Genomic DNA, 14,655 nt, shown 5'->3' on the forward strand with positions numbered 1-14,655 from the left:
TATATGTATGTAGATATATATATATATATATATATATTAAATAAAAAACACCTACTTGTACTATTCCTGCTTTGCAGTTTTTCACTTATCGCGGGTATTCAGGGTACGGATCCCCTGCGATAAACGAGGGACTACTGTACTTTCCACATACAATACAAAGGGATGCCATATGTCCCAAAATCTTTTGACAGACCCCTTCAGGGTATATCTTATTTTTTTTCTGAATGGATTTGATACATCACCTGCCTTACCCAATATGCATATGCTGGGGGGTGTGGGCCCTTCCAATTGCACAAAAATTAGCCTACTGCCCAGAAGAGAGCCAAAGGCAATCACATCCCTCTCATATTTGTTGAAGGGACATGTCCACAGGGACCACCCTGAACAGTGAGATGAGTGATGATGGGTGAACAGTTTGGCCACATATTCCAGAGAAGGTGTAACAAATAGATTTCCAAAAATTCTGCAGTTTGGGACACGTCCAAAATGTATGCAAGAATGTAGCTGAAGTTTGTTGGCAATAATTGCATGTGTGATCCAGGTCTAGGGCTGTATACCAAACTGAGGTTATTAAATGGCACCCACCGAACTGCACCAGTCGGTGTATGGATTGAAACGTCACTCTTTTTTCGGTGTCAAGTTTCGGTATTGGCTGTAACGTGTCACGTGGTTTCAGCACGCAGGCAGGTAAAACACCAGACGTATGACAAACAGACTACGTGTGTACACCCAGAGCTGTATAGAGCTGCCGTACCTAATCTATGTATAATGTATGTCTATGGTGCTGGTGACGCCCACAGACAGGGTTCACGTGTGCGTTTGACAACGCACGCAGAAACTTGCTCCGTGTTTTTCTGCAAGAAGAGAGACGGACAGCAGCCTCCCCCCTCCTCTCAGTGTTAGTCAGTCTGTGTGTGTGTTAAACGGAATCAACATTCCACGGCCCGACTCCTCTTCATCAAAGAACTCCGAGGACGGCTCTGTGTCTGGGATTTCAGCTGGTAAGTTTACGTTTGTTAACGTTACTGCAGCTTAACACGTACTGTACATCGCGGTGAATTAAACTAGAATTCATGTAACGCTAACTTTAAGATATTAGTGTGTAAATATATTTTATCTACGTAGATAGTTAAACTCAGAAGCTAACTAAAGATTGACAGTAACAAATAAAGCTTGTAAAAATGTGCTCATCCATCCAGTCAGCTGCTTACACAGTTCACCTAATGTTCACTGTGTATGTTTATCTTCTCCTCACAGGAGCCTCTGACCCTGATGTGAGGAGGACAGAGACAGACAAAAGAAAAGTGAGGTGGGGGGGGGGGGGGGGCGCACAGGACAATCACAAACTTTGTTGTTAAAGTTTGCTGCTTTTTCTACAGTGGGGGCTGCATGGTGGAGGTAAGTTAAGCTGTAAAGGATTTTGTTGACCAGTTAAGCTTTTATCTCTCAGCCTAGATAATGTTTTTTTGAGCCATAATAACACAACCATGTTATTATTGATGTTTTGTGTTCTCATGTCAATTAGGGAGATGATCAGAGCCCTAAACCCCAGAGAACCACAGAGATGATTCAGGCAGAGACACAGAGGTACAGATGTCTACCATCAACCCTAAACTCAGTGAATTCAGTGACCTGCTGGTGGAATGTGAGGGACAATATGTTAGTGCTATCAAACTGACAACCAAGTATCTGTTTGTGCAACAATCATCATCTACAGCCTCAGAGTGAACACTTCCTACTGCTGGAGACACCATCAGCCAGGAGCGGGCTTGTTTGTATCCAGAGAAAGCAGACATGTTGATTTTTCTGATAAAAAACTGTTCAGTGAACAGGTCCTCAGTGTGTAGCAGTAAGCATTAGACACTGACGTGTCACTGGTTGTTTGTAACTGGTCTTTTGAACTGGAAATTATTTGTTTATTTTTATGTAAGAAAACTGCTTGGAATAGAAATACCAAAGTTAAAAAATAAAATTCACAATATGTACTGTAATGTGTAACGTAATTTTATTCTTGTTAGAATTAATATTAATTACAAAATTGGTACCGAAAAAAGAACCGTCCAGAAACAGACACCGAAGTGAAGGTACCGACACTGGTACCAATACCGATTTTTATTAGAAAGGTACCCAGTCCTGTCCAGGTCAGCTTTGATCTTGGACAACTTGTCTTTGGACTAGTGCAGCCTGTGCACTACCTTGCACTGATTCACAGCATGCCTCAGGCAGATTGTAGATGAGTGAATGTTCTTAATAATCCTTCTCCAGATTGAGTCTGATATGGGTTCCTCCCAAGTCTGCTTCCCATTTCATTTTAATGGAGTCCAAACTGGACTCATGTTATGAACCGGGCAGTGTATAAATTTTGCTAAAGGCCCCCTTTGTATCAGACCTGCATTCCAAAATCTTAGCTACAAAATGTTTAGAGGGGTGCAAAGGAAAAGAGTCAAGAGTTAGATCTGACAAAATGTCTCAGCTGCAGATATCTAAAAAACTATGACTTGTGAATATTAAACTTCTGTACCAACTGTTCAGAAGAAGCAAATCTACCATCATCATTCACCATGAGAGGTAGATAATTGGTTTTATAGAGATTTATATGGCCTCGAGTTACGCAGATCCCAAGGAACTTACTTTTCAAACTAAGTTTAAAGGGTACGTGACCAAGACTTTCTTTTTTATGGATGTCACGGCATCAGCTTGCTCTTTTGAAGGTTGACCTTATAGCCAGCTATTTTCCCAAAATTTTTAAGCAAAGTAAGTAATTCAGGGCTACTGGTCAGGTGGTCTGATATATACAAAAGCATGTCGTCCACATATAAAAAATCTGTGTTATGTACCTAGTCTACTTATCCCCTTAATGATGGAGTTCTGCCACAAAGTTACAGCCAGTGGTTCGATCGCCAACGCAAATAGTAGTAGTGAAAGCGGGCGCCCTGTCTTGTACACCTCTGCAGTTCGAAATAGGAAGACATTTTACAGTTAGTGTAGACCACTTCTATTGGGGTGGTCTGTATCAGCCTCACCTATGATATGAATTTGGGACCAAATTTAAATAATTTTAAAGTCTCAAAGAGGTAGTCTGACTCCACGGACAGTGGCAATGTCTGTGCAGCAAGTGACTACTCAAACACAGATCTTAATATGGGTGAGAGTAGACTTGAAAATTTCTTAAAAAACTCAGATGGGAAGCCATCTGGTCGAGGAGATTTCCCATTTTGCATATCGTTGATTGTGGAGTTTATCTCAGCTACAGAGAGCACCCTCTCCAATTCCCCAACGAGATCAGGATTCACTGAAGGAAGTTTAAGATCTCCAAAAAAGTTCTCCATGTCCGATACATTAGCTGATGACTCAGTTGTATGTACAATGACTGATAAAATTTACTAAAACATGTATTAATTTCAGCATTGTCATGGCATGTTCATTGTTTATTGCTGTAATAGTTTGGTTGGCTGACTGTCACCGCAACTGATGTGCGAGCAAGCGCCCAGCCTTTTCACCATGTTCATAGTGACCCTGTCTAGATTTAGAGATTAACTACTCTATCTGCTGTGTAGACTAAAGTATTCAATTTAGTTTGAAGTAACTAACATTTTTTCATTAGATCATATGAGGGGGAGTGATTATATTCTCTAAATGTAGTATCTCATCCATTAACTGTCTTAGTGATACCAACCCCTTCTTTTTTTTGTTTGTTTGCGCAGTAGGAAAGTACTTCACCCCTTAAGTAGGCCTTTAATACCTCTTAGACAGTACAGAGTGGCATTGCTGGTGTTTGGTTAACTTCAAAGAAAAATTCAATTTCAGATGTAAGAAATTTGATAAAGTCTTCCTCGGACAAAAGTAAGGAGTTGAATCTCCAAGGATGAAATACAGATTTTCTGATCAGGATAACCACTTTCATTATAAGTGGACCATGGTCTGAGATTACCATGGCCCCATAATCACATTCCTTCACCAAAGGTAAAATTTGTTTATCAAGAAATAAGTAATCGATTTGGGAGTATGTCTTATGGACTGGGGAAAAAAACAAGTATGATCTTGATTTAGGGTTACGGAAACACTACACATCAGCCACATCATATGATTCAAAGAATGAATTGATTAACTGAGCGGACTTAGTCAGAGTAGTTTTCCCCATCGAACTACGGTCAAGAGATGAAAGCACACAATTTGTCACTGCCAATAATAAGGTCATGTGTTGACATATTTGGTATATTTGAGACAAGGTTACTAAAAAATGCAGAGTCGTCCCAGTTGAAATCATATACTGAAACCAAGATCACTGAAAGTGTGTACAACTTCCCTATCACCACAACGTACTGTCCAGCATTATCAGCATGCATAGTTGAGGCTGTAAATTGCACCTGTTTACCAACTATAATAGCTACCCCTCTTGGTTTGGATTAAAAATTAGACTGAAACACCTGACCAGGCCATTTTTTGACAAATTTTCCACAATCTGCTGAGTGCACAAGAGTCTTCTGTAAAAAGGCAATATCAGTATTCAGCTGTTTTAAGGTGCAATATAATTTTTTTCAGAATTTTTACTGATTATTAAGGGATTTCATGTTTTGGCTTACACACTTAACTGGACAGCCACTAGGGTGGACAACATCCTTAACGTTGGTCATAATTGAATGGCAGTAAATAAATTACGTACATAATATCACACTCCAATACCTGGTAAAAAAACAAAAAAAACAACAACAACAATAGACTGATCCGGTATAAACCCACCCCCTCTCTCCTACCCGAACATGGAGAGAGCAAAAAACACTATCAACTGAAAATCCACACATTAGTGCTTACCTAGAGAACACAATCCAGCCATCTTGGCGCCTGTCTGCCCATATGTGATTATAATAGTAAGTAAACAAAAAATAACACAAAAATAAACCAACAAAAAAAGAAGCAAATTTTACTGTAACTATCAAATGCGTATGGGTATCAAATCAGAGTGTTAACACTGTGGGATCACTAGTAAAAAAGTAAATGAAAAAGGTTCCTATTATATAGAGTGTGCACTGCATACCAAAACTTACGGTAATGCACTTGCCTCCTAATGCAAATTAAATATTACGGCAATCAAATCAGAGCATTAACAGTGTGGAATCACACACAAAAAAGAAAAAGTAAAATGCTCTTGTCATAGATTATGCATTGTATATTCAACAATTTTCAGTCAGGTCATCTGGACAGTTACTTTTTTTTTTTCTGAAATGTTTCACCCTCAATCTGGAAGGCTTCATCAGTCAAGGAAACACACAACACAAAACTGATTCTTCCTCCCAAAATGAGTCCAAATGAACGTTTTTTAACGTGTGTGTGTGTGTGTGTGTGTGGGGGGGGGGGGGACACGTCCCCTTCACATATAATGGTTGCAACGCCTATGGCTCATTGTATAAAAAGAAAACTATAAGGGTAATGCAGTTTTCAAGAAAGGTCTGAGACAAAGCTCAGCTTAAAGGTTGATTGTAATTCAGTGGTCTACCTTTTATTAAATCTATAATATACTGATTTTGTTATTTTATCAATCCTAATAATTTGGTAAAATGCACTTCAAATGGCTGAAAAATGCATAGTTTTGAGTAGATTTTTTTTAAAGTTTTTTTTTTTTTTTTTTTTTTTTCCAGGGGGGCATGCCCCTGGACCTTTTATGCCCCCTCTTAATTCAGAACAAAGACTCTTACATTCACATGCCAAAGGTCATTGTTTGACTTTTTTTACAGCTGTGCAGAGGTGCTCGGGCCTAAAAATAACTGTCCATGCTCTTAAACTTTATATAAAATTATAAAACTTTTTAGGGGGTTTGATTTGATGAGTCAGAGCTGTTTTAATAATAATACAATACAATATAATATAATATAATATAACATAATATAATATATATGAAGAAACTGAATTGAATTGTATTAATGGTATCTTTGAAGGTTGATGATTTCTTAGTTGCCTTGCCATATAATTTCTTGATTAGCTCTTTGAAACAAACTACTGCATGTGCAGAGGATTAAATGAGTGCAATGAAATCTGAAAGACACAAGTCCTTTAGCTCATTTGGAAACTCAAAAGCTCATTAGGATAGGATGAAATGCTTAGCAGTAATGTTAGCGCAGGAGCCACCTCAGTCAAGATTATGGATTAAGTCGCTAGATTAAGATTCGTGGCACCTTTCTCAATTAGTGTCTTACATTTACAGAATATTCTAATTTTACCCTTAACCTGGCCCCTTTTTAATTTTAAATTTAACAAAAACAGAAAAACTTCCTTCAACCTAAAGTTAGGTAGAAATTTGTTTGGATTCACATTTTCCTTAAGTGTCTCCAACTTTTTATGTAAGTATTTAAGATGTTAGACACAAGATATTTGTTTTTTCATCAAGTTTTTGTTAGTCTTTGGGTGAGCACATTTGTGTATGTCCTGTGCTACATTGGTTGTATAGTGTAATTTTTGCAGCTTGGCCATCATTTGCGTTGAATAATTGCTAAAAATTGTCCAATCTGTTCAGATTTAATTGCAGAGAAAAGTACATAACTGTAAAGCAAATCTAAAAAAATATGTTTCATTTTCTCACACTGAGAGTGAAAAACAATGTTTGTCTTCAGAAACTTTAGTGCTGACAGTGAGAACTCCCACATTACTTCTCCATTAAAATCTCAGCATTATGCTGATTTTCACTAGTGTCTTTTTCTGGTTCTAATGGCTCGGTAACATAATATATACAGTAACTGCTATTTGGGTTCAGAGGTTTCCTAAATTTGATTTTAAATCTATGAGCAGTTTTTACAGTAAGTTTTAGATGTAATTTTAAAACATTCCAAATTGTTTAATTATGCCCAAAAGGATATTTTGGCTATTCTGAAGTGAGGTTCTTTGGAAAAGTTATGGATAATTAATATATTTCCTGTTGTAAATAGCATTTTAATGACCTCAGTCTTACAGACTTATAGGTCTATTTCTATTGGGCCAAATGTCCCCAAAATTCTCTGTGAGAACTGAAGCCAGTAGGATCCAGTTTCCTGGAGTTGCCATGTTGTATTTTTGCAACCAAAATCTGCACGTCAGGGATGTGGGATTTTAGGTCCCACCCCACCCCTGCACCAGTGATTAATTTGAGCTGGATCCTGCCAGAACAAGATCCGGGAACTCTCTCATTTTGACCCGTTCTGTTCCTGCAACTCTTTGTTCGGATCCATCAACTCCGCCCCTCAAAGTCCAAAGTCATCGCACATTTTTATTTTGATTATTCATTAAAGCATACTACGAGTGGAGACGTTGCCCTTAGCCCAGCGGACCCAGTCTGTGGAGTGGATGTTCCAGCCGCAGCACACGCGGCACACCAGCTACACACTCCTTTGAGGAGCAGGAGAGGAGCCTCTAGGCGGGGGGCTGAGGACGGAGGGACAGATGGTCACATTTACGCACGGAGGTTCTGTGCGGAGTCCTTCTCTCCTCCTCCTCTCCAAATATTGTCCCTACTTAGCGGCTGCGCACTGAAAAACACCCCCTTTCCTCCTCCTCCCAGACCCTCGAAACAGAAATGATCATTTATTCAACAGAATAAATAAATGCTCCGCAGACAGTGCACGTTATGCACAGCGTCTCCAGACAGCTCTAGTGTGCACAACATCAGCAGGTGTATGAACGCCTGCTACATTTCAGACATAATAAATAAAAAAAGCTTACTGTAAAAAATAAATAAAAAATACAAAGAGAGAAATATTTGATGCGTTATTCACATTATACGTCACGTTTCAAAACAACGATGCTAATTTGACAAAATAACAACAGCGATCAAAACGTAAAAAAGACAATTTCACAGCGTCCATCCTCAATAATCCAGGTATACAATCCAACATTTTTCAGTCAGGTCATCTGGACAGTTTCTTTTTTTTTTTTTTGTGCTGAAACGTTTCACCTTCCATCCAGAAGGCTTCATCAGTCAAGGAAACACAACACAAAACTGATTCTTCCCCCAACAGCTTACTCCAAATTGGTGAAACTGCAGGTGAAATGTTTCAGCACAAAAAAAAAAAAAAAGAAACTGTCCAGATGCCTTGACTGAAAAATGTTGGACAGTCTACTTTACTTTAATAAAAGATGGATGGATTTTATGTAAATATCAGGGAAATACAAGGTTAAAATCATTAAAGCTACATTTGGACTATAGCAGTTAGCTCATCATTCTAATCAAAACTAAAATATGGTTCTCTAATTTGAGGTCATTCAAAGAGCTATAACCGGTAATAATCATTAAGATATTTATTTGTTATACTTTTTCTGCAGAACTTAATTTCAAAATGGCCAGATTTTTTATTTTAAAAAGTCCTTGAGATTCAATAGAAATCCTGAAGATGAAATCTGGTTTAGTAGGCGACCCTAGTGCAGATCTTTTTTGTAATTCATCACATTTAATTTAAAGAAGATATTATGCCACAGTATTGTTCAGTTAGTTTCTGGTTTTCAGTCAACCCAATCAATCCAAAACTGTCATTATTATAAGATTATTAGAAAAGCTGTACAAGTTGTGCCCCATGAAATAAAAAATAAAATAAAATAAAAAACTGAAAGCCTTTTTGGTTTTGGAGTACCTTCGTACAAAACTTTGTCAAATTATTTTGTTTTTTCTGTGCTTTTCAAACTGTTTCTTTCAAAGGAATGGGTTTATTTCTTCATTTTAAAATGCAATCATTATTCTGAACCTTAAAACATCCAAACATGGTAAATCCAAAATAGGTTTAAAAACCGAAACAACTGGACTTCTATTCTGTAGTTCAAGATGCTTTGCTGTATATCTGGGGAGCTTTCTCATATTGAGATGTGAAGCAAAATGTCTTCAACTACAGAACAGAAGTGCAGGTTATTTGTTTGTTTTTGTTTTTTAACCTTTATTTGAAGTCTTGTTTGCATATTATCAGTAACTCTTGTTTCTCTCTTTCTTCATACATCTGTCCCATGCTCTGTCCATCTTCTTCCCCTACAGGTCTGGCCCAGTGTGCAGAGCTGTGCTGGCAACTGCGGAGGCAGGCTGGCAGGAGGCAGGTCCCAGGGGCAAAAGTGGCCTTGCAGCACAACATTGGCCTTGGAGGAGCTGTGGTTGTCACTCTGTACAGGATGGGTTTCCCAAAAGAGTCAAGGTAACAAAGAAGTAACAGTTCAGGCACACTTTTTAGCATCATTATAAGTACTGACATCAGTCTGACATCAGTCTTAAACACCCTGTTTACACTTGGCTTCATCATTCGAAATTGATGCATAATGGCATTGTCAAGTGGTATGAAATGAAAAATGGCATCATCATTTGAAGCTTGTCAGTGCACAGTGTGTAGGTGCTGTTTCAATTTCTGTATTTTAATTGTCAGTTTTAACCACAAATAATATATATAGTGGTATAGTCCCATTTAGTCATCTTCTTCTTCTTCTTCTTTTGGCTTTTCCCTCTTCAGGGGTCGCCACAGTGAGTCATCCTCCTCCACCTCACTCTGTCCTCACTCCAACTACCTTCATGTCCTCTCTAACTGCATCCATGTATCTCCTCTTTGGCCTTCCTCTTTGTCTTTTTCCTGGCAGCTGCATTTCTAACATCCTTCTACCAATATACCCACGGTTCCTCCTGTTGACATGTCCAAACCATCTCAGTCTGGCCTCTAACTTTATCTCCCAGTTGTTCAACCTGTGCTGTACCTCTGATGATCTCATTCCTAATCTTATCCATCCTTGTCACTCCTAAGGAGAACCTTAGCATCTTCATTTCTGCCACTTCCAGTTCTTTATCCTGTCTTTTTGTTTATGTCACTGTCTCCAGACCATACAGTATAGCTGGTCTCACCACTATCTTGTAAACTTTTCTTATAGCCTATACCTAGCCTATTATCTTAAGTATCATATTTGAAAATGGACATTTCCTGTTTGACCAATTTTTTAAATGTAATTTAATTTATCTCGTGATTTTCAGTATAATAAATACTCACTAAAAGTTTGAACCTTGAATACACAAATAAGCCTCGTGCCTCGTTGTGTGTCATGAAGATGCTGCAGTTAAGATGCATTTTTTATTTATTTTAGTAATATTTTGCAAGTGGAAGAAGGCATAAATAGCTCTGAGCTAGGGTTGACTACTTATAAAATGTAAAAAAAATTTTTTTAGATATATTAATAATTTAATATTAGAATTTATATAAAAATTAACAATGCCAGACAGCTATGTGTACTATGGATGTTAGCGACAGAAGAGAAAATGGAAAACGTGTCTTTTACAAGTAATTAGTTTTTATCTTATTTACCTCAATGTGAATGTAATCGGACCAGAATTGAAGCTAATAACATAACCATTTAAAAGTAGCCTATAAAGCTGAAGTAATGGCTGCTAAGTATTGAATTGTCTAGTAGATATTGGCTTCCATGGTATATATTGCTGTACAGGCTGTATTATGCTTCAGTTGAGTACAAATTATTAAAAAGTGCAAACCGATGCCACCTCTGGTAACAATTCATTATCTGCTCTCTGCATGAATTCTGAAAACATAATTTTTTACTGGGTAGAGTTTAGACACTGATCACTGCATTTAGCTGCAATTAGCAAAGCATACATCTACACATTGTGCATGACACAAAAGTTAGTTTCAAATTCATCAACTAGTTGAAGTCATAATTTTTCAGCTAGGTTCAAGGTGACTGTCATTTGCATCACAAATGGTACATGAGGTGAAACGAAATTGTGTACTCAAGGTCCCAGTTACACCAAAAATTAGCAAAAATATAAACAATAAAAAAGAAACTATATACAAGCTATACCATCCATCCATTATCTTTACCCACATCTTCCTTTTTTGAGTCGCGGGGGTTACTGGTGACCATGTCCAGCAGTTACTGTGCAAGAGGCAGAGGTCACCGTGGACAGGTCTCCAGTTCATCACAGGCACACGTAGAGACAAACATTCACTCTCTCACTCTCATCTATGGACAATTTAGAGTTACCAATCAGCCTAACATGCATGTTTTTGATCTGTGGGAGGAAACCAAAGTACCCGGAGAAAACCCACACATGCACGGAGAGAACATGCAAACTCCACCCAGAAAGGCTCCCCGGACCGAGATTTGAACCAAGTACCTGCTCGCTGAGAGGCAGCAGCTTTACCAACTGTGCCACCTTGCTGCCTATCTAAAATTTATGCAAAACAATAATAATTTAAAATAATACAGAGTATTAAACAGCAGCCTGAACATGAGTGTGTTGTGAGCAGATGGGTATGAATACAGCAGCTTACGGGTAAGAAATCAGCAGCATGGATAATCAGCAGCACAGATAAAGTGTCAAAAGGGCGGCTGTGGCTGAGTGGTTAGAGCAGTCGTCCTCCAATGCAAGCGCTTGGGGTTCAAATCCACCAGCAGTCACATGCCGAAGTGTCCCTGGGCAAGACACTGAACCCCTCATTGCCACCGATGTGTGTCCCATCGGTGTATGAATGTGATAAAGGTCTGATTAGTCTCTTTAGAATGATTTGTTCAATTAGCTTTTATACTGTAGATCTAGTAGAGTGTTATATGAGAGATGTGCATTACTTTTGTTCTGGCACCTGTTGACTGGGGTGGGGTGGGTGCATGAGAGAAGCGGAGTGCCACATTTCTGTAGGTGGGGTGCTTGGTTCTGTTGACTGGGCAGGGCGCCTTCCTTGTATAACAGTAGGGGGAACACTGGTACTAGTACAAGTATTGAACCTTGAGGAACTCCATGACAGACTCTGATATATGAAGAAGAGTAATTATTAACTAACTAACAGGAGTCTATCAAATAAATATTATTTAAACCATTTTAGAGCTGCTCTTGTAATACTAATATATTGTTCTTGTCTGTAATATAGGAGTATGGAGATTTTTTTCTGTTAGGGACCATTTACATTTTTTGGATAGTCCTTTAATAGCCACACTCAACTTGTAAACCAATATAATGAGACAGTTACAAATTAATTGTAGTGAAGTAGGGAGCAACTTTGCTGTAGCTTCACTACTAATTAATTATTCTTAAAGCTAGTTCAAGCACAAAGAATATTAATTATTTAAATACAATGGATTCTTTCTTTTTTGAGTTAAATTAATGCCATGTGACCGAGATAACTGTGAGGATTGTTTAATCAGTGACATGAGACGCCATTTTTCTTTGACCCATCAGAATAAATGCGGTCATTTATTTAACAGAATCAAAATTTAACATCAAAACATGTACACATTGATTTGCTGATCTGTTTCTGATTAATAAAAACTTGGCACGCTTTACTAAACAAGACAACAGAACATTACTGATTGAGGCATCTAGGTTACTGGCAAAATAGAAAAGTTTAAGGGAAGGAATGGAGCAGTTTGAAAGGAAGATGGATGAAGGAAGATGTATGTTTGTTGACCAGAATTAGCACGCTTCTTTCAACACCAGCTCAAACCCCCGGTCCGCTTAGTGCGCGACAACTCGTGACGTCTCTTTACCTTTGCAGTTGATGGACAGCTCCAGTATAGATGTCCCTATGCACGCTACCTTTCAGCGTCTCCAGTCAGGGTGGCTGGTCATCGTCAGAAGTCGTGTGGTTTTTACTCCGTTCAACAGAACAAGCTTCCTTCGAAGTTGTAGGGCATTACGCCCGGGTGAGTTCACAGCGAGGCGCTGTGACTCCAGCTGGGATGGACAGACCCTCGTCTCACGGTTAAGTCTATCAGCTATTGATTAAATCTGAAAGTTCCTTAGGAACTCTCAGGAAGACTCCATAGTCCCAAGAAAGACTCAGGAAAACTGAGTGACTCCAGGACTGAAGAAGACTGAGTCCGAAGTTCCACTCAGAAGTGGAAGACTCCGGTGAAAGACTCAAAGAAGACTGCGGTCAAAGATTGAATAGTTCCAGGAAGTGTTGACTTTTTAAAGAGTCCTCACTTCTGGTCACTTGGTATGTCCTGATTGGTTGAAACAACCAACAGGGGCTGTGTTTCAGTGATGTCAGAGGGTTATTAGGAGTCAAAAAGACAGCAGGAATGTTTACGAATGTTTAGTACAGACAGGGAAATGTTATGGCAAAGTGAGACAAATGCAGATGCCAGTTGAAGTTATTTACTGTCTGCTAGGTTTAAAAACAAGACACTTTGTTCTAATAACTTGCTTTCTGACTTTCGACCGACATCACTACTCCTCATTCAGACAGAAGATCAAAATGCACAATTACTTTGTAAATAGACATTTAAAATGATTTCTAAGTCTAATGAGGTTTAAAAATCATTAATAATGTTTCACAGTTGATTTAAAATGAGTGGTTCACTTCAACATTTAGAAATGGTATGAACTAAACACACTTTGATTATCAAGATATTCTAAAATAGTAATGATAATGTAAAAAGAAGAGTGTTCTTTCAATTGATTAATTCAGGATACATAAATAGTCTCTTGATGAGATCATTTGTATTTCTGGATTCAAATCAATGAAATAGCAGTTCCTGTCCCATGAAGGTCTTCAGAGACAGATTGTTGTCGGAGGCCTAGTTCACTACATAATAAAACCACAGTTATCAGTCTTTTGTTTATTTTGTGGTAAATATTTGTAAGCTTCTGTTTTTAAACAGTTGCTTCCCTTCATAAAACAAAATAATAAAATTTAGAGGAGAATGGTGCCCTTGTAGTTGAAGCACACCCTCCAATCCCTCTTTTTTTCCTTAGATAGAGAACTTTACTAATTGGCTTTTCTTTGTATGTGAATGTTTCTGTAAAGTGCCCTGAAACAAGTTTGTTGTGAATTGGTGCTATATAATTAAACTGAATTTAATTTAATTTTAATACTTCTTGAAGAGGGGAACCACCACCATACACAATGTCGTAAAGACGTGTCAGCCAAGACAGCCCAACAACATCCAGAGCCTTGAGGATTCGAGGGTGGATCTCACCATTGCAATATTTCACTCTATGTATAATGATAATATAACATATGAGTTTCACTTCACAAGTGACTGACAAAAAATATTGAAACATTTCACAATATTATAATTTTTTGAGATGCATCTGTATCTGGTACCACGTATGAAAGTGATCAGGATCAGATAAAAATAAAATTGGATTATTGACGTTCAGACTGTACAGAAAAATATCAGATATGGGTTACATATGAGTAAAATAAAAACTGATTTAGACTAATTGTTCCTGCAGTGTGAATGTAGCTTAACAGTCTGTCCCTGGTTTCAAGTGACACCTCCTCTAGACTGTTAGCATTTTCATCAGATCAGTAACACCACCTACTTTGGTCCTGCACCGTCTGATCAGTAAGGAGTGGGTAAACTCTCCGTACTGCATACAGCATCTAGCCTGTCTCTAATGGGCTTTCATAAAAATAAGTCAGAGTGGCAACATCAAAACAATAAATACATTTAATTTTTATTCATCAAAATTTTAAATACATACAAAAGAGAATGAAAATAGGAGAGACCATGTTCCATCTCTGTAATGGTTCTGCGCACTCCAACACACAATTTGAGAACCAGTAGTGCATGAAGAGCTTGGAAAATCGCATTTAAAAACAGAATGGTTGGTTCCAAAAAAGTTCAATCTGGTCCTCTGGACATTCAAAAAAACAAAAAACAAAACAAAAAAAATCTAGAAACGTTTCGTCTCTCATCCAAGAGACTTCCTCA

General features: G+C 38.1%; 1 protein-coding gene across 1 annotated transcript in view; it reads left to right on the forward strand.

The window, feature by feature from the left end:
• The window catches only part of scp2a (sterol carrier protein 2a), a 75,080-nt gene that overhangs the window by 24,242 nt on the left and 36,183 nt on the right, over window positions 1-14,655 (forward strand). The window contains exon 12 of the mRNA XM_037682049.1: window positions 8,984-9,137. Within this exon, the coding sequence (XP_037537977.1) occupies window positions 8,984-9,137 (154 nt within the window). The remainder of the gene's footprint in view (window positions 1-8,983; window positions 9,138-14,655) is intronic.

This window comes from Nematolebias whitei, chromosome 9 (assembly GCF_014905685.2).
Source record: "Nematolebias whitei isolate Nwh7 chromosome 9, NemWhi1, whole genome shotgun sequence".
NCBI lineage: Eukaryota > Metazoa > Chordata > Actinopteri > Cyprinodontiformes > Rivulidae > Nematolebias > Nematolebias whitei.